Source organism: Mustela lutreola, chromosome 2, assembly GCF_030435805.1.
Source record: "Mustela lutreola isolate mMusLut2 chromosome 2, mMusLut2.pri, whole genome shotgun sequence".
Lineage (NCBI taxonomy): Eukaryota > Metazoa > Chordata > Mammalia > Carnivora > Mustelidae > Mustela > Mustela lutreola.
Window position 1 is genome coordinate 5,294,276 of NC_081291.1, and position 18,143 is coordinate 5,312,418.

Sequence of the window (18,143 nt, forward strand, 5' to 3'; positions counted from 1 at the left end):
GACCCTGGATGGAGAGTGCATCACAGTCGGAACGGAGGGGCTGGCCCCAGTCTGCTCCGGGGCGCGGCCCCACACGTAGACACTCCTCCTGCCCTCATCGGAAGGTGCTGATTAAAGTTACTTCACATCCTCCGTCTGCTTCTGGGCCTCTGTCTCCCTCTGCCTGGGCAGCCGAGGGTCTTCCTTACAGCCCCTCCTCCACGGTGGTAGTGCCCCCAGAGGGTGGGACTCGGGGACCCAGCCCTGCGCGCTCCCTCGGCCGCTCTGCCTCTGGCTTCCTGGGACCCAGAGGAGGAGGCGGTGGGCCTGGGGCAGCGGGGTGGTCTTCCTTACCTGCCAGCCCCTGTGCGGAGTCCCGGGGGACCGCCGTCTGTCGTGGCTTCTCGCTCCCTGAGATGTAAGCTGGGCATCCCAGGGTTGATCTGGGCACCACCCAGTTTTTTTGGTTTTTTTAAAGGTTTTATTTGTTTATTTGACAAATCACAAGTAGGCAGAGAAGCAGGCAGAGAGAGGGGAAGGGAAGCAGGCTCCTTGCTGAGCAGAGAACCTGACTTGGGGCTCGATCCCAGGATGCTGGGATCATGACCGGAGCTGAGGGCAGAGGCTTTAACCCACTGAGCCTCCCAGAAGCCCCATCCACCCAGTTTTAACATGGGGGCTTTGTGCTCTGGGCTGTGGACTGCCACTGAAAAGACTCACAGTTCCCAAAAGACGGGGGGCAGGGGGCACACTACCCTATGCCCAGGAAGAAAGCACCAGGGTCCGGAGTCGGGGGGAGCTCGAGGAGAACATGGGCAAGAAGGTTTATTGTGGTTCCCGTGGGCAGGCGGGCTTGGGGTTGGCTCGTTGGAATAACCCCAGCGGGCTCTGGGAGCAGGCACCGTCTGTCCTGTAGGTACTGGCCTGTTGACAGGGTCGCCACGGGCTAGGAGCGCCTGTGGCATCCGCCTGGGTTTCTGCTCTGCCCGGCCTGCCTCCACTTACCTTTCCTGTCTGCAGCCAGTGTTCTGGCTGGGTCGGCGCTTGGGGTTCTTACAATCGCTGGACGCATTTCAGCAAAGACTATCTGGGAACTTCGAGGAACGAGGGTGATGACTCACGGGTCCTCACCAGAGGGCACACGGCAGCCCCGCCGGCCACACAGCGAGGTCACAGGGAACCTAGAGAGAGAGAGAGAGAGAAAGAGTGGACCTGGGGCTCTGCCTTTGTCAGGGTCCGAGGGCGGAGTATCCAGGGTTTCGGGAACTCACACTTCACTGATGGATTTATTTATTTATTTTTAAGATTGTATTTATTTGACAGAAATCACAAGTAGGCAGAGGGAGAGAGGGAAGCAGGCTCCCCCCTGAGCAGAGAGCCCGACACGGGGCTCGATCCCAGGACTCTGAGATCATGACCTGAGCTGAAGGCAGACGCTTCACCGACTGAGGCCCCCAGGTGTCCCCTTTTTTAGTGAATTTGAAGCATAAAAAGAGGAATTGAGGCTGGGAAGGAGAAGTGGGGTAACTTGGGCAGTCGACTATCTAGGCCCCCCAGAGCTTTCAGCAAGAGGGAGTTTCAGGGGCAGGTAAACGGATTCCTTATCTGGCCGTGTTGCTTGGAGCTCGGCTGGATTTTCTTGTTTTTAGGTTTTTGTCCCCTTTGCTCAGGCATTGTCAGCATCCGTGGGTCAGAGGGCAAGGGAGGAAGGGGGGTATGAAGCCACTGGCACATGTCACCTAATCATCCGTCGGCATCACGTGGGTTCAGAGGCGCAAACCTCCCGCCACGTGTTCTCTGTCACGTCTGCTGCCGCTCTAACGTCCCACGTAGTGAATGGTGGCTGCTGTTCTCTGGGGGCTGGGCCGGGTGGACATCGGCATCTAGAATTTCTCTGGCATGTCTGGTGCCTTGGGATGGCCAGGGCAGTGGAGCCACCCCCTCCCCTCTCTGGCCCCCTGAGCGCGACGGCCCAGCATCCTTTGGATGCCTGCTCTTGCTTCTGTGGAGTCCTAGGTCAGCCCACATGTGCGTGGGGACCGCACAAGGGCATGAACCTTGACAGGACCCGCATCGTGGTGCCATGCTTGCAGGCCACCTTCCACGAAGAGGGCAGAGGGCAGAGGGTGGGGCAGGCCGGTGTGGGGGGACGCCTGTCCCCATCAGCCAGCTGAGTATCTGTGGGCCCGCGGCTCTGCCCACAGACTGACATTGGTCCCCGCGCCTGTCCCAGCATGCCGATGACAGTTCTGTGTAATGTCATGTGGGACAGCAGTTCTGCCATTTGCTTGCTGGGACAGGCACGGGGACCAATGTCTGTCGCTCTGAAGAGGCTGGGGTTGCAGCTGCCTCTGTTCCCCCGGAGTGGGGTTCGCTCTGCTGTCCCGTACAGCAGGCTCAGTGAGTCACTTCCAGGAAACCACAGGGACGGTCCAAACTTAAAAGTTGGGGAGGGCAGTGTTTGGGGAGCCCAGGAAGAGGAGGTGGTGGACCCTGACAGGTGGCTGGGAGCAGGTGTTTGGGGGGTTAGAGGCTCCAGGGGATGATGGGAGCCTGGGGGGGGGGGTGTGCTTGTCTCTCTAACTCTTGACCTTCCTCTTTTTTTTTTTTTTTTAATTAAGGAAAAATTAACATTGGATTAACCATAACCAGTTTAAGTAGACATTCCGTGGTACTTAGTACATTCACAGTGTTGGGCACCTAGTTCCGGCACCTTGTCATCCCCCAAAAGGAAACCCTAACCCTCATTAGCCCTCACTCCCCATGGCCATCCCCCAGCCCCCGACTCCTAATAACCCACTTCCCATTTCTGTGGGACTGCCTGATCGGGACATGTCATAACGATGGAGTCTACCGCAGGTGGCCTCTGATGCCATACTTCTTGCACCTAGCATCAAGTGTTCAAGGGTCTTCCCCCGGCGTTTCCCGGTGCCCCTTTTTCATTACCCCCTCATGACCCAGGCAACGATTGATTGGCTTCTGACACTATAGATTCATCATGTTTCTATTTTTAAAAAATATTTATTTAAATAATCTCTATACCTAATGTGGGGCTCGAACTCTATCAAGAGTTGCACGCTCTTCCGACTGAGCCCCCAACTGCAGTTTTAGACGCATGTCATAGGTGGCCTGTTCTATCTGGTGTTTTTTACTTGACATATTTAAGATCTGTACCCGTTGTTGCATGTGCTAAAAGTTAACTCATTTTTTTTTAAAGATTTTTAAAAAATTTACCCACTTAATAGAGATCACAAGTAGGCAGAGAGGCAGGCAGAGGGAGAGGGGGAAGCAGGTTCCACACCGAGCAGGGAGCCGGAAGCAGGCTCCGTCCTAGGACTCTGGAATCATGACCTGAGCCAAAGGCAGAGGCTTATCGACTGAGCCACCCAGGTGCCCCCTGCTTTGAAGTTAGGTCTAAGTTTCTTCATGTGCTCTTATTCCTTTTGGGTAAGTACCCCAGGAGAGGAGTGGTTGCATCACATGGTAGGTATATATTTAATTTAATTTAATTTAATTTTTTTAAGTAGCTTCCATGCCCAAAACGGGGCTTGAACTCACAACCCTGAGATCAAGAGTCACAAGCGCTACCAACTGAGCCAACCAAGTGCCCCTTTTAATTTTAAAGAAATGCCAACGTGCCTTACAGAGTGGGTGCACTCTTACTTTCCTCCCCAAGCAACGTATTTATTCTTGTCCCTTCGCTTGCTGTGGGCAGCCTTTGGAATTTTAGCCATTCTAATAGGAGCGTGATAGTATGACATCAAGCCATTGTTCATTGATGTGAAATTGACGTAAGAGAAAATTAATCATTTTCAAGAGAACAACTCCCTGGCATTTAGCACACTCGTAATGTTCTGGAACCAGCACCTCTAATAGGTAGTGCGCGAATCTTTTCACGGGCGTGTAGCATTTCAGAAAATATCGACTTGGGACTTTGGGATCGCACTGCATTTCTAGGTTAGTTTGTGGAGGAGGACAAATATTCATTGAGCATCGACACGGTGGCAGGTGTTGGAGATGGTGGAGACTCGCCTTGAACCGAACAAGACCCCTTCCCCCATGGAGAGGAGTTAGTGGAGGTGGCGTGGCGGAGCAGATGGTCAGCTACTAAACCCTACTAAAACCACATCAGTGTCAGATGGTGCTAAGTTCTGGAATCTGAGTACCAAAGGAGGAGGGGTGGGCTTGCTGGGTTGGGGGAAGAAGGGTCACTATCTTTCTATTTGATAATCAAAAGAGGCTTCCAGAGTATGGAGACACTTGAGGGGAGACATGAAGGAAGTAAGGTGAACAGTGCGGGTATATAGGTGGAGAACATTCTGAGAAGAGCAAACAGCAAGTGCAAAGGCCCTGAGGCAGAAGTGCGTTCCAGAAACAGGAAGTCGGGAGGCTTGTGGAGGGGGTGGTGCAGTGGTAAGAGGTGATGTCAGAGATGGCTGGGGTGGGGGTGGGAGGCACAGAGTGAGGGAGGTATGGTGGGTCCTCTTGGAGTTTTCAGCGGAGAGATGCATGGTCTGACTTGGGCTTTGAAGGGTCTTCCTGCAATAACGAAAAAAATCCCTCTTTAAGGCAGTGATTTATCTAACTGAAATCTTCTGGCTCAGGACAAGGTTTTTTTTTTTCATTTGTTTTGTTTTTGCCAAATTGGTTTAGTAGCCGCGGTGTGTAGGTACACTTTGTGCTGAAGCCACGCTTACGTTATAATTTGTAATGCGGAACAAAAGGCCAGACTGGGGAAGAAAGGAATCTTGGATGCTTTCTTCTATTCTCATTACAGTGTGAAATTTCCACTTGGATGGGGTTCTTTGGGTTACATGATTAGGTTTCTTCGTTTATTCAAAATGTATTTGCTGTAGATGAATGTTCCCAGCCAGCCAGTCGCCAAGAGCCCAAATGTAGAACCAGTGGAAAGGTCCATCAGGGGATGAATGGATAAACCTGACGGGGCTCATCTGTACAAGGGGGTCTTACTCAGCCATAAAAAGGAGTGAAGTCGTGTTACAGCACGGGAGAGCCTTGAAAATACGGGAAGTGAAAGGAGCAGAAGGTCAGGTATCATATGGTCCCGTTCGTATCCCAGCTAGGGGCAGAAAGAGAGTGGTTGCCGGGGTCTGGGGAGGAGAGAGGGATAGGGGTAGGTAGCTAGAGGCTGTGGGGTTTCTCCTTGAGGGCTGAAATCCCCTACAATTCCTCATAGTGCTCGTGGCACAAAATCTGCAAATATCCTAAAATATCCTAAATCTCCTGAACTCCTAAAATCAAACAAAATGTAGTGGGTGAGTTCTAGGGTCTTCTAGGGTATGTCGTGGGCTGAGTCGTGTCCTCTCCCAACTTCTGTGCAGAAGCCCTAATCTTCTGTACCTCAAAACATGACTGTATTTAGGGATGGGGCCTTTATCATTTACTTTTAATTTTTTAAATTGTGACACCTTTAAGGAGGTGATTCAGGAAGCCACTGGAGTGGGCCCCGATCCAATCTGTTGGGTGTCCTTTTTTTTTTTTTTTAAAGATTTTATTTATTTATTTATTTGACAGAGAGAGATCACAAGTAGGCAGAGAGGCAGGCAGAGAGAGAGAGGAGGAAGCAGGCTCCCCGCCGAGCAGAGAGCCCGATGTGGGACTCGATCCCAGGACCCGGAGATCACGACCCGAGCCGAAGGCAGCGGCTTAACCCACTGAGCCACCCAGGCGCCCCTTGTTGGGTGTCCTTTGGGCAAAGGAAATTTTGGATACACAGAGCAGGTCACGGATGTGGACACGGAGGGATGACCACATGCGATCACAGGGAGAAGGTGCCACCTGCCAGCAGAGGAGGGAGGCCTCAGAGGGAACCAGCTTTCCTGGCATCTTGAGCTGGACTTCTAGTCTCCAGAACTGTAAGAAAAAAAACTAAGTCCTAGAGTGTGGCGTGTTTGGTTATGGTCACCTTAGCAGACTAAATGGTGTGTCATACCTCAGAGGTTCTTTTATTTTTATTAATTATTTTTTAAAGAGTTCTTTTTAAAAGATTTTATTAATTTGACAGAGAGAGAGAAAGACATCACAAGAAGGCAGAGCAGCAGGCAGAGAGGGGGGAAGCAGGCTCCCCGCTGAGCAGAGAGCCTGATGTGGGGTTCCATCCCAGGACCCTGAGATCATGACCTGAGCCGAAGGCAGAGGCTTAACCCACTGAGCCACCCAGGCGTCCCTATTATTATTTTTTTTAAGATTTAAAAAAATGATTAATAGATTTATTTAAACAATAATACACAGTCATCACTGCCAGACTGAATATGAAATGTTCCATGTTCGATCCAATTTTCCTTCCTGGATAAGTTTTTCTTTCTTATCTCTGTCAGTTTTGAAAACATAAAACCGGAAGAAAAGGGGCCCAATCCCAAACGGAGCTCCTAAGAGCGAAGTCTTGGGAGTGGGTCTGAAATTGGGATAGATGTTTCCTGATCTTGCCTGGGTGCAACGGATCAAGACAGGATCTTCCATGAGCTCTTGGCATTTGGGGTCATTGTACTGAAGCATATACTCCCATTTAGGTTGGGATCTTGCGGCCAACCGGTAGGTTTGTGCCTTTGGGGCTTCCAGAGAGATGTTGTATTCAGCAGGGTTGAGGGTAGAGGGTAGGGTAGCCAGAGGCAACGGCTGGTACTTAGGGAATGACATCTTGGCAATCCGGCACACAACTGCGCCTGCCTGTTTTTTAAGATTTTATTTATTTGACAGAATACAAGCATGGGGAGGGGCAGGAAGAGGGAGAGGGAGATGCAGGCTTCCTGCTGAGCAGGGAGCCTGATGTGGGGCTTGAACCCACTACCCAGGGATCATGACCTGAGCCAAAGGCAGATGCTTAACCAACTGAGCAACACCCCCGCCCCGGCATCCCCAGTTTGGCGGGTTTTGTTTTGTTTGTTAAAGATTTTATTTATTTATTTGACACACAGAGATCACAAGTAGGCAGAGAGACAGAGCGGGGTTGGGGGGAAGCAGGCTCCCTGCTGAGCAGGGAGCCCTATGTGGGGCTCAATCCCAGGACCCTGGGATCATTACCTGAGCTGAAGGCAGAGGCTTTAACCCACTGAGCCACCCAGGCGCCCCCCCAATTTGGGTTTTTAGTAGGTGCGTAGCGGTATCTTGTTTTAATTTGCAATTCCCTGATCACAGATGTGCGGAACATCTTTTGAACGCTTCTTTGCCATGTGATATGTTTCGGAACTAGAAATCAGTTGCATAGCCTTGTACATACACTAACTGCCACCAAGGTTTACTTTTAAGTGTACTCTTCGCTGCTGAAGTTTAATTTTATGTTATGTGAATTTCATCTCAACGATAAAACCACCCCCACCCCCACCCCCCCCCGGAAAAAAGCAAAAGGTGGAAGATGACCCAGCCTATCTGTGTGCTGATGGGAACCATCTGGTGCAGAGGGAGGGTTCTGGGGTGGTTTCTGGCATAGGCAAGCCTGTCTGGGAGGTGGTGGCCCACGGGGCAAGGTCTGGGAGCTGGTGGCCCCCGGGGGCTTTGCCCGGGCTCCGGGCACGTTGTTTACCCACAGCCCCGGAGGGAAGGCTGGCCTGTGGGTCTAGGTGCAGGCTGGCAGCTGTGATGACTAAGGATGTCTTTCTGCTGGTGTCTGTTTCCGGGATGGGGCGTCTGTTCTGCCCCAAGGGTGGGAGCGCGATTTCCGCAGGACGACAGATGGGCTGGGGCGGCGCTGCGCGGTGCGCGGTGCGCCGGCGTCCCCGAGAATGCCGCGAGCGACCTGCAGGTGGCGCTCCCTCCCTTCACCATCCGGCCTGGAGTCTCCCCCTCACCACGTGCTGCTTCTGGTTCTTTCCCATAGTTCTTCCCCGCGTTCCGCGTTTGCTTTTGTTTCTGACCTTCGCTCGCTGTCCCTTCAGGTGACCTTCACCTTTGTGTTTTCCTTGTTGTAAAATAAACATAAATGGGGGGGGGGTGTCCCCGTGAAGCAGCTGGCTCCCGCTCAGGGCATGATCTAGGGGTGCTGGGATGGAGCCCCACGTGGGGTTTGTTCCTCTCCCTCTGCCCCTTCCCCCCATGCACCCGCCTGCTCTAATAAATAAAATCATTTAAAAAATGCATACATAACACGAAGTTTATCGTTTTAACCATTTCTAGGTACACATTTCAGTGGCATGGTGTGCAGCCGTCACCATCATCCGCTTCCAGAGCTCTCCATCTTGCAAAACTGAAGCTCTGACCCTGTTACACTCCACCTCCCCTGCCCCTGGCTCCCACTGTCTACTTTCTGTCTCTATGACTTTGACTCCTCCAGGGACCTCACAGCAGTGGAATCATGCCTCCTTTGGCTCTTTGTGCCTGGCTCCTTTGACCTCAAACGTGTTTGCTGTCCATGTGGCAGCAGGTGTCAGGATTTCTGTATTTTTTATTTTTATTTTTATTTCTGAAAGGCTCCCTTATTTCCTTCCATGGACTAGAAATGTGACAAGTCTTTTAAACTGAGCTAGTGTGCATTTTAAGCTGGCTTCTCCTTTCCTCAATGCTTTGCTAACAGACTTGCAAGGACATTGCGTGCGCTGCCCCAGCCCTGGGTCTGCCCTAGCCCTATCATGCTGCAGGTCCGAGTTCGGAGAACCTGTCCATGATGCCGTGGCAAAAGCAAGTATCAATGTCAGAGACAAGTGGGTCAGCTGCCAGAGCTAAATTACCCTGATTTTCTGAGGTTTACTCATCTGAGCTTTTCTGGCTGAATTGTCCTTTGGTCATGATATAATTCTGAAGTCCCCCACCCCCAACCCCTGCCGCCTGCTCCACTGGTGAGATTTGGTTGGCAGTATGTTAGGATTTCTGCTTGGAGGGACAGTACTGAAAATTGGTGTCAATTTTCTTGTCTTGGTCCAGGGCCTTACCTGTTTTCATTTTTATTGAAGTGAAATTTACATAAGAAAATGAACCCTTGAGGGGTGTCTGGGTGACTCAGTTAAGCACTGGACTCTTTTTTTAAAGATTTTATTTATTTATTTGACAGATCACAAGTAGGCAGAGAGGCAGGCAGGGGGATGGGGGAAGCAGACTCCCTGCTGAGCAAAGAGCCCAGTGCCAGGCTCCATCCCAGGATCCTTGGATCATGACCGGAGCTGAAGGCAGAGGCTTTAACCCACTAAACCACCCCAGCGCCCCAAGCACTAGACTCTTGATTTTGGCCCAGTTCATGACCTCAGGCTTATGAGATTGAGCCCTGTGCGTGGTCGGGCTCCAGGCTCAGTACCGAGTCTGCTTGAGATTCTCTCTCTCCCTCCGCCCCTCCCCGCTTGTGCTCACTCTCTTTTTCTCTCTCTAATAAATAAAGAAAAGAAAAATAAAATTAACCCTTTGAACAAACAATTCAATGACACATAGTACGTTCACAGTGTTTCACAGCCACCGCCTTTGTCTGGTTCCAGAACGTTCCCATCCCCACAGAAGGAAACCCCATACTCATTAAGCAGTTGCAATACCCACCCCCCACCCTTCCCTTTTTCATAGGTAACCACCGATCTGCCTCGTGTCGCCATGGATTTGCCCATTGTGGAGATGTCATATGAACAGAATCACACGATATGTCACTGTGTGTGTCTGGCTTCTTTCCCTTAGCATCTTGTAGTATGTTACTCCGTCCTCGGAAAGGAAACCAGCTGTTCCCCTCCTCTTGCTCCCTTTTCCTATTCCTGATATCAACCAGCATCAGATGGGAATTATCTGCTACCTAAAGGGCTGATAAAACTTGATTGTGGTTTAACAACCTTGGTTCTGTCCTTTCCGGAGGAGGGCCTTGTCCCCCCATTGTTTCCATCAGTCACATTTATGGATCTACTTAGGTCTTCTGATTCTTCTTGGTGTGAGTTTTTGCTTTTTATGTTTCCCCATAAATGTATTTATTTCAGCTGGATCTTCAGATTTATGGGCTTATAGTTCTCTGGTTTTTTGCTTTTAAATATTTTGCTTAATCATTTGAGAGGAGACAGAGAGAGACAGAGCATAAGCATAAGCAGGGGGAGTGGCAGACAGAGGGACGCGGGGCCCAGTCCCAGGACCCTAGGATCATGACCTGAACTGAAGGCAGCAGGTGACCATCTGAGCCACCCAGGCAACCCTAGAGTTCTTTGGTTTCGTTTCAGTCTTCTGTTTTGTTTTGTTTTGTTTTTACCACTCCTCACCTGCCATCCCTGTAGCCACCAATCTGTTCTTTGTATCTGAATTTGATTTGGGGTTTTATTTTATTTTGTTTTGTTTTGTTTTGTTTTTGTTTTTGGATTCCACAAGTGAGGTCATGCAGTGTTTGTCTCTGACTTATCTCACTGAGCAGAACACCCTCAAGGTCCGTCCATGTTGTCGGAAATGGCAGGATTTCCCTCCTTCTTGAAGTGAGTTGTATCATGTTGTATGTATCCCTTTTCTTTATCCATGGATGGACACTTAGGTTCTTCCCCTGTCTCGGCTCTCGCGAGTCACATGGCAGAGAACCTGGGGCTGTGGATATCTTTTCACGGCAGATTTTACTTCCTTTGGGTAAATTCCCAAAAGTGGAATTACTGGATCAGTGGCGGTTCTCGCTTTTGTTTTTTGAGGACCCTCTGGACTCTTTTCCAGCATGGTAAGTTGCACCTGTTCGCTCTCCCACCGGCAGGTGCACGGGGCATCTCCTCTGTCCCTGGCCCGAGGCGGTTGTTACTTCTCACCGTTCTGACTTACAGTTGCTCTTAACCTCACGTATATTTTTAAAACTCTTCTCACTTGCCCCCGCTCATTTTCCCCAAGTGTTTATCTCCTGAGTCTTCCCAAAGAGCCAGGGTTTGGTTTTTATTCTTGGCGTTTTTGTTCCTTTGCCTTCTGTATGGTTGATTCCCGCTTTAATCTGTGTTATTTCCTTGTTTTCTTGTGTGGGGTTTTCTCTATTGTGCACTTGCTGGCCTGCCGCCAGGTCCTCTTTCTGGCTGCACTCAGCCTCCTGCCATGGGAGTGCCTGGCTGGGTGGCTGCAATCCTGTTCAGAGATCCCAGCCAGGCTGATGGGCTCCCGGCCCTGGATTGTGAATCTAGGGTCTGCGTGGGTGAGGCCAGGCTTCTCAGGACTGAGCGGTAGGGCAGGGTTGGGGACTCAGGTACAGGTAAGGTAATGGGATGTTGCATCCATTAAGGGGGTGAAGCCAGTCAAAGAAGAGATGAGAGCAATTCTGGAGGGCTTCCTGGAGGAGTAGCCTTGTCTGGGCTGAGAGGTGAGTAGAAGTGGGCCTTGAATGGTGAGCCTTTAGCATCTTGGAGAGGGCTTGTGGGCCCCTCTAAAGAATGGGAAAAAACCTTATTCCTAGAATAAGAACAAAACAACTGTAGAGAAAGCGCACAGATACACAGGACAGCATGCCTAGGTTGCAAGGAGAAACACATGAAGATACGACGGGGAGCACACCTGAGCACGTATGGGCTGCAAGCAGCGTGACCTCAGTGAGCATCAGAACACACCTGACCCACAGGGCGCCTGAGTGGCTCAGCGGGTTAAGCCTCTGCCTTCGGCTCAGGTCATGGTCCCAGGGTCCTGGGATCGAGCCCCACATCGGGCTCTCTGCTCAGCAGGAAACCTGCTTCCCTTCCTCTCTCTGCCTGCCTCTCTGCCTACTTGTGATCTCTGTCTGCCAAATAAATAAATAAAATCTTAAAAAAAAATAAAAAAGAACACACCTGACCCAGAAACAGATCTTCAAAGATTTGCACACGAACGATCATAGCAGCGTAGTTCACAATGGTCGAAAGAAACAACCTGGATGTCTGTTGGTGAGCGAATGGATAAACCAGATGTAACCTAGCTGGACCATGGACTAGCATTCACGCATCAAGAGGAATGAAGGGTAATGAACAACATAATGAGCGTTCAAAACATGGGGCTGAGTGAGAGGCGTGGACACGATAGGTCATGGCTCCTGTGATGCCATCGCTATGGTTCTGTGGCTTGGAACAGGCAAACCCAGAGAGACAGAAGGCAGGTGGGTGGTTGACAGGGGCTCGAGGAAGGAGGGGCGGGGGTGAGTACCAGTGGGGGGTGAGCCCTTTGGTGGGGATGGAAGTGTCTTGGAACCCAGTAGAGGCGGTGGTGGCTTGCCACTGAATCATTCACTTTAACGATTGATTTACTTTTTAAAAATATTTTATTTATGTATTTGACACAGGGGAGCAGGGGAGCACCAGGCAGAGGGAGAAACGGGGAGCCCGATGTGGGGCTCGATCTCAGGACCCCGGGATCATGACGCCAGCCGAAGGCAGACGCTTAACCGACTGAGCCACCCAGGTGACCCCGAATCGTTCACTTTAAAATGATTAATTTTATGTGAATTTGACCTCCATAGAATAACATATATTAAGGAGAAGTTTTCCATCATTTCTGTAGATGTGGAGTATGAAGGAGACTCCAGTTTGCTCTAGCCAGCCCCTCTGCAGTCTGCCGGCTTCCTCTGCACAGGATTGTGTGTGTGTGTGTGTGTGTGTGTGTGTGTGTGTTTAAGTAATCTCTGTGTCCCACGTTGGGGCTCAAACTCACAACCCAGAGCTGAAGTCACATGCTCCTTCCACTGAGCCAGCTGGGCACCTTGTCCCACCCCTACTCAGTTTTCGAAATCTTTTTATTGTTTTATTGTGAGTCGGCATCTATAAAAAGGTACACCAAGCAAACATTATGGATACTTATAAGTGAACACCTGCTTACACCCACTTTTCAGTTAAAAAGCTCATTCTCGCACTTTCTCCCCTCCCATTTTGTTTTATTGGAATTTTGGCAAAAATGAAAAACAGGGAAATACTAACAGGAGAAACAAAGTGATAATCCTCGCTACCTCAACCGCCCCAAATTCATTACCATTGATGTTTTGACATATTTGCTTCTACTATTTTCTGTGTATATTTGTTTAAAAATATGCAAATAATTTTCACTTGCCTGGCTGGCTCTGTTGGTAGAGCATGCAATTCTAGACCTCTGGGTTGTAAGGCTGAGGCCCACACTGGATGTAGAGATGACTTAAAGTCTTAAAAAATATACCAATAATTTATAAATAAATGCATCCTTAAAAAGGAGGAAGTTATAATGAAACTGCCTTCTGGTCTCCAACCTTCTACTACGTAGTCTTTTATTTTTTAATTAAAAAAATTTTTTTTTAAGATTTTATTTATTTATTTGACAGAGATCACAAGTAGGCAGAGAGGCAGGCAGAGAGAGGGGGGAAGGAGGCTCCCTGCTGAGCAGAGAGCCTGATGCAGGGCTTGATCCCAGGACCCTGAGATCGAACATAGAGGCTTAACCCATTGAGCCACCCAGGCACCCCAATTATTTTTTAATTTTTAAAAAAGATTTTATTTATTTATTTGAGAGAGAAAGAGAGAGAGAGAGACATGAATGGGGAGGGAGGGGGCAGAGTGCGGGAGAAGCAGACTCCCTGATAAGCAGGGAGCCCAACTCAGGGCTTGATCCCGGGACTCTGGGATCATGACCTGAGCTGAAGGCAGACACTTAACTAAGTGAGCCACTCAGGCGCCCCCTGCTACACAGTCTTTAGTTCACATTAGAATATTTATATATATATATAAAACCATAATTTTGTATTTTTATGTGGATGTGATTCTATACATATTTTAGCAAGTTTTTTTTTTTTTTCCTTTACTCTAATAGCATGTTTTTGGTGCCTCTCCAGGTTGAAGATATGACTGTCATTTGCACTGATCTTGTGCATTTTGCTAGTACCTTTCCCTGGTACTGGCCTGTTGGACACCTTTCCTTTTTCCTGCTAGCTGCGAAGCCCCTACGGCCGCAGCCTTTCCCCGTGTGTCTGAAATGCTGGGAAACAGAGGTGGGGGCTTGTGGGGTCAGCATATTTTCAGCTGTTTTAGTTAGTGCCTACTTGTCTTCATAAATGACCTGCGTCGATTTGCCTCCCAGGAAAACATCACCCCCCACCCGCCATCTCATTAACATTTGATATTATCGAATTTACCTTTTTTCCTCCCTCCTGATTGGAAAGGAAGTCTCACGGGGCTTTCCATAGGCATTTTCCTGACCAAGGGAGGCTGAGTGCTTTTTTATATTTTATTAATAGACTTTCTTTTCCAGAGAAGTTTTAGCTTCACAGCAACACTGAACAGAAACCAGAGCTCCCATATACTCACTGCCACATACAGGCACAGCCTACCCCACAGCCGCCACCCCCACCGGATGGGTACCTTTGGTCCAGTCAGGGAACCTGCTGCCATCATGCTCTGGAGACCGGCAGGCCTGTTGCTTGGCCTGCTCACCAGCGACTGTGTTGTCAGCGCTCCGGAGTTTGGGTATTCTTATTTTTTGTTTTGTTTTGTTTTTAAGGATTTTATTTTATTTTTTTCAAAGGTTTTATTTATTTATGTGACAGATCACAAGTAGGCAGAGAGGCAGGCAGAGAGAGAGGAGGAAGCAGGCTCTCTGCTGAGCAGAGAGCCTGATGCGGGGCTCGATCCCAGGACCCCGAGACCATGACCTGAGCCAAAGGCAGAGGCTTAACCCATTGAGCCACCCAGGCGCCCCAAATATTCCTTATTTTTTTTAGAGAAGAGTTCTTTATCACATGGTTTTGCAATTTTTCCTCCCAGTCTGTACCTGTCTTCTCACTCTGTTGATGCCGTCTCTCTCCGAGCAGGAATTTTTCATTTTATTTATTTGTTATTATTTTTTTAAGATTTCACTTTTGAGAAAGAGCACACAAGTGGGTTGGGGGGGAGGCAGAGGGAGAGAGAGAAGCAAGCTCCCCGCTGAGCAGAGAGTCTGATGTGGGGCTCAATCCCAGAACCCTGAGATCATGACCTGAGCTGAAGACAGAGGCTTAACCCACTGAGCCACCCAGGCGCCCCCAGAAGTGCATTTCTTCTGTACATCAAGTTGGCGAAAACTAAAGGCTTGACTCTGTGAGCCTCCTGTCCATGAACACGGAGCTTTCATCAGAGTTGTGCAGTTTTCCTCATGAAGGACTTGTATGTATTTTGTTAGATTGATACCAGTGGATTTAATTTGGGGGGTGATAGTATAAATGATATTGTGCTTTTAATTTCAAATTCCGCTTTCTGACGGCTAGTACATAGGAAAGTGATAGACTTTTTTTTTTTTAATTTAAGATTTTATTTATTCATCCGACAGAGAGAGAGATCACACATAGGCAGGCAGGCAGGCAGAGAGAGAGGAAGAAGCAGGCCCTCCGCGGAGCAGAGAGCCCGATGCGGGGCTCGATCCCAGCACCCCGGGACCATGACCTGAGCCGAAGGCAGAGGCCTTAACCCACTGAGCCACCCAGGCGCCCCAAGTGATAGACTTTTATACACTGACCTTGTATCTTGCCACATTACTCCAAGGGCTTATTAGTTCCAGGAGGACTTTTTTGTCAATTATTTTGGATTTTTTTTCTTTTTAAGATTTTATTTATTTATTTGACAGAGAGAGAGAGAGAGAGAGAGAGAGAGGGAACAGAAGCAGGGGGAGTAGGAGATGGAGAAGTAGGCTTCCCACAGAACTGGGAGCCTGATTTGCCGTAGTCCTGTTCTTAGAAAGCTTCGAGCTTCTCCCCATTAAGTAGGATGCTAGCTGCGGGGTTTTGTAGATATTTTTTTTTTTTTAAAGAATTTATTTATTTATTTGACAGAGACAGAACACAAGTAGGCAGTGAGGCAGGCGGGGGGTGGGGGGAGCAGGCTCCCCGCTGAGCAGAGAGCCTGATGTGGGACTCCATCCCAGGACTCTGGGACATGACCTGAGCCAAAGTCAGTGGCTTAACCCACTGAGCCACCCAGGAACCCTGTAGATATTCTTTATCAAGATGAGGAAATTCCCCTCTATTCCTAGTTTACTGGCATTCCCATGTTTTTTCCCCATCTTTTACTTATTTACTTATTTTTAAAGATTTTATTTGACAGAGTCAGACAGTGAGAGAGGGAATACAAGCAGGGTGAGTGGGAGGGAGAAGCAGGTTTTCCACGGAGCAAGGGCTCGATCCCAGGATCCTGGGATCATGACCTGAGCCCAAGGCGAAGGCAGACGCTTAGGGACTGAACCACCCAGACGCCCCCCCCCCCCACCCTTTGAAATTATGGTAAGATACACGGGATGCCTGGGTGGCTCACTCAGTTAAGCGTCTGCCTTTGGTTCAGGTCATGATCCCAGCATCCTGGGATCGAATTCTAAATCAGGTTCCCTTGCTCCGCGGAGAGCCTCCTTCTTCCTCTCCTACTCCCCCTGCTTGTGCTCTCTCTGACAAAGCAAGCAAGCTGTATGGTAAGATACATGTAACAGAAAAGTTACTATTGTAGCTACTTTAAGTGTGTACTTCAGTAGGTTTAAGTGTATTCACATTGTAGCCAATCTCCAGAATTCTTTCCATCCTGCAAAACAGAAACTCTCTACCCCTTAAATAATTCTTCATTTTTCCCTCTTCCTGCCCCTGGCAACCACCATTCTACTTTCTGATTCTATGAATATGACTACTTTAGACACTTCATAAGTGGACTCATACAATGTTTGTCTTTCTGTGTCTGACTTATTTCAGTTAGGATAGTGTTCTCACAGTTTGTCTATGTCATTGCATGTATCAGAATTTCTTTCCTTTTTAAGATTATATTCCATTGCATTTTTTAAAAAATTTTACTTAAAATATTTTTTAACTCTTTTCTTTCTTTCTTTCTTTTCTTTTCTTGGGGAAGATTTTATTTATTTATTTATTTGACAGAGATTACAAGTAGACAGAGAGGCAGGCAGGTAGAGAGGGGGATCCCCGCTGAGCAAAGAGCCCTTTGTGGGGCTTGATCCCAGGACCCTGAGATCACAACCTGAGCCGAAGGTGGAGGTTTAACCCACTGAGCCACCCAGGTGCCCCGCCATTGTATTCCTCATGTTTAAAAAATTCCACTTCTGTGACATGCTTGTTTATATCCTGTTGACCTCTTTTCTTTTTTTTTTAAGATTTTATTTATTTATTTGACAGACAGAGATCACAAGTAGGCAGAGAGGCAGGCAGAGAGAGAGGAGGAAGCAGGCTCCCCGCTGAGCAGAGAGCCCGATGTGGGGCTCGATCCCAGGACCCTGAAATCGTGACCTGAGCTGAAGGCAGCGGCTTTAACCCACTGAGCCACCCAGGCGCCCCTTGACCTCTTTCTTTCGGGTGGCTCTTCTACTCCGTGATATTTGGGACTCCTTTTCTTTCCTTTCATTTCCTTTCTCTGTTCCTTTCTTCTCTCCTTTCCCTTTTGTTTCCTTTTTTCCTTTCCCTCCCCCCCCTCCTTTCTTTCAATTTTAAGTCCTCTCCGTGCCCATTATGGGGCTCAAACCCACTACCCCAAGATCAGGAGTCCCATGCTGTACGACGGAGCCATCTGGCACCACCCCCCGCCAAGAGTTCTTTAGCAAGGCTCACTCGGAGAAAAAAAGAATCCCTACCCACTAAACAATTATTCCCTATTCCCCCCTTCCCGCCCAGCCGCTGACCACCATAAATTTACATTCTATTTTGTATAGCTTTAGCTAATCCGGGTACTTCATATAAAAGGAACCATAAAATGTGTCTGGCTTTTGTGTCTGGCTTCTTTTGTGTGTTTCATGTTTTCAGGGTTCATCCATGTTATAGTATGAATCAGTATTTCCTTTTTCCGGCAAACAGTATTTCTTGGTATGGAAACTGTCTGTTTACCCATGTGCTCGCTAATGGACAGTTAGGTTGTTTCTGTCTTTTGGCTCGTGAATGATGCTGCTTTGAACATTCATGTACAAGCGTTGTTTATCTGTTTTCAGTTCTCTGGGGGTATATACCCGGAGCGGAATTGCTGGGTCATGTGCTAATTCTGTTTAACTTTTTGAGGAATTGCCAAACAGCATCCTACAGTGACTGGCCATTTTACATTCCTACCAGCAAAGTATGTGGGTTGTTCCTTTCTCCACATATTTACTAACATTGTTTTTATAGTTTTTTTTTTTTTTCCTTTATCCATCCTTATGGATGTGAAGTACTATCTTGTGGTTTTCATTTACATTTCTCTAGGACTTACGACGCTGAACCTCTTCTCATGAGCTTTTTGGTTATTCGTGTATCTTTTTTGAAGAAATGTCAGTTCAGGGTCCCTGGGGGGCTCAGTGGGTTAAGCATCTGCCTTCAGCTCAGGTCACGA

The 18,143-nt window shown here is 48.6% G+C and overlaps 1 protein-coding gene across 1 annotated transcript; it reads right to left on the reverse strand.

The window, feature by feature from the left end:
- Nucleotides 1-6,234: 6,234 nt before the first annotated feature.
- On the reverse strand, nt 6,235-6,662 carry LOC131823076 (NADH dehydrogenase [ubiquinone] 1 beta subcomplex subunit 4-like). The gene has a single exon (XM_059159063.1). It carries the CDS (start codon nt 6,634-6,636, stop codon nt 6,235-6,237), a length of 402 nt encoding a protein of 133 aa, XP_059015046.1. The 5' UTR covers nt 6,637-6,662.
- Nucleotides 6,663-18,143: the final 11,481 nt, after the last annotated feature.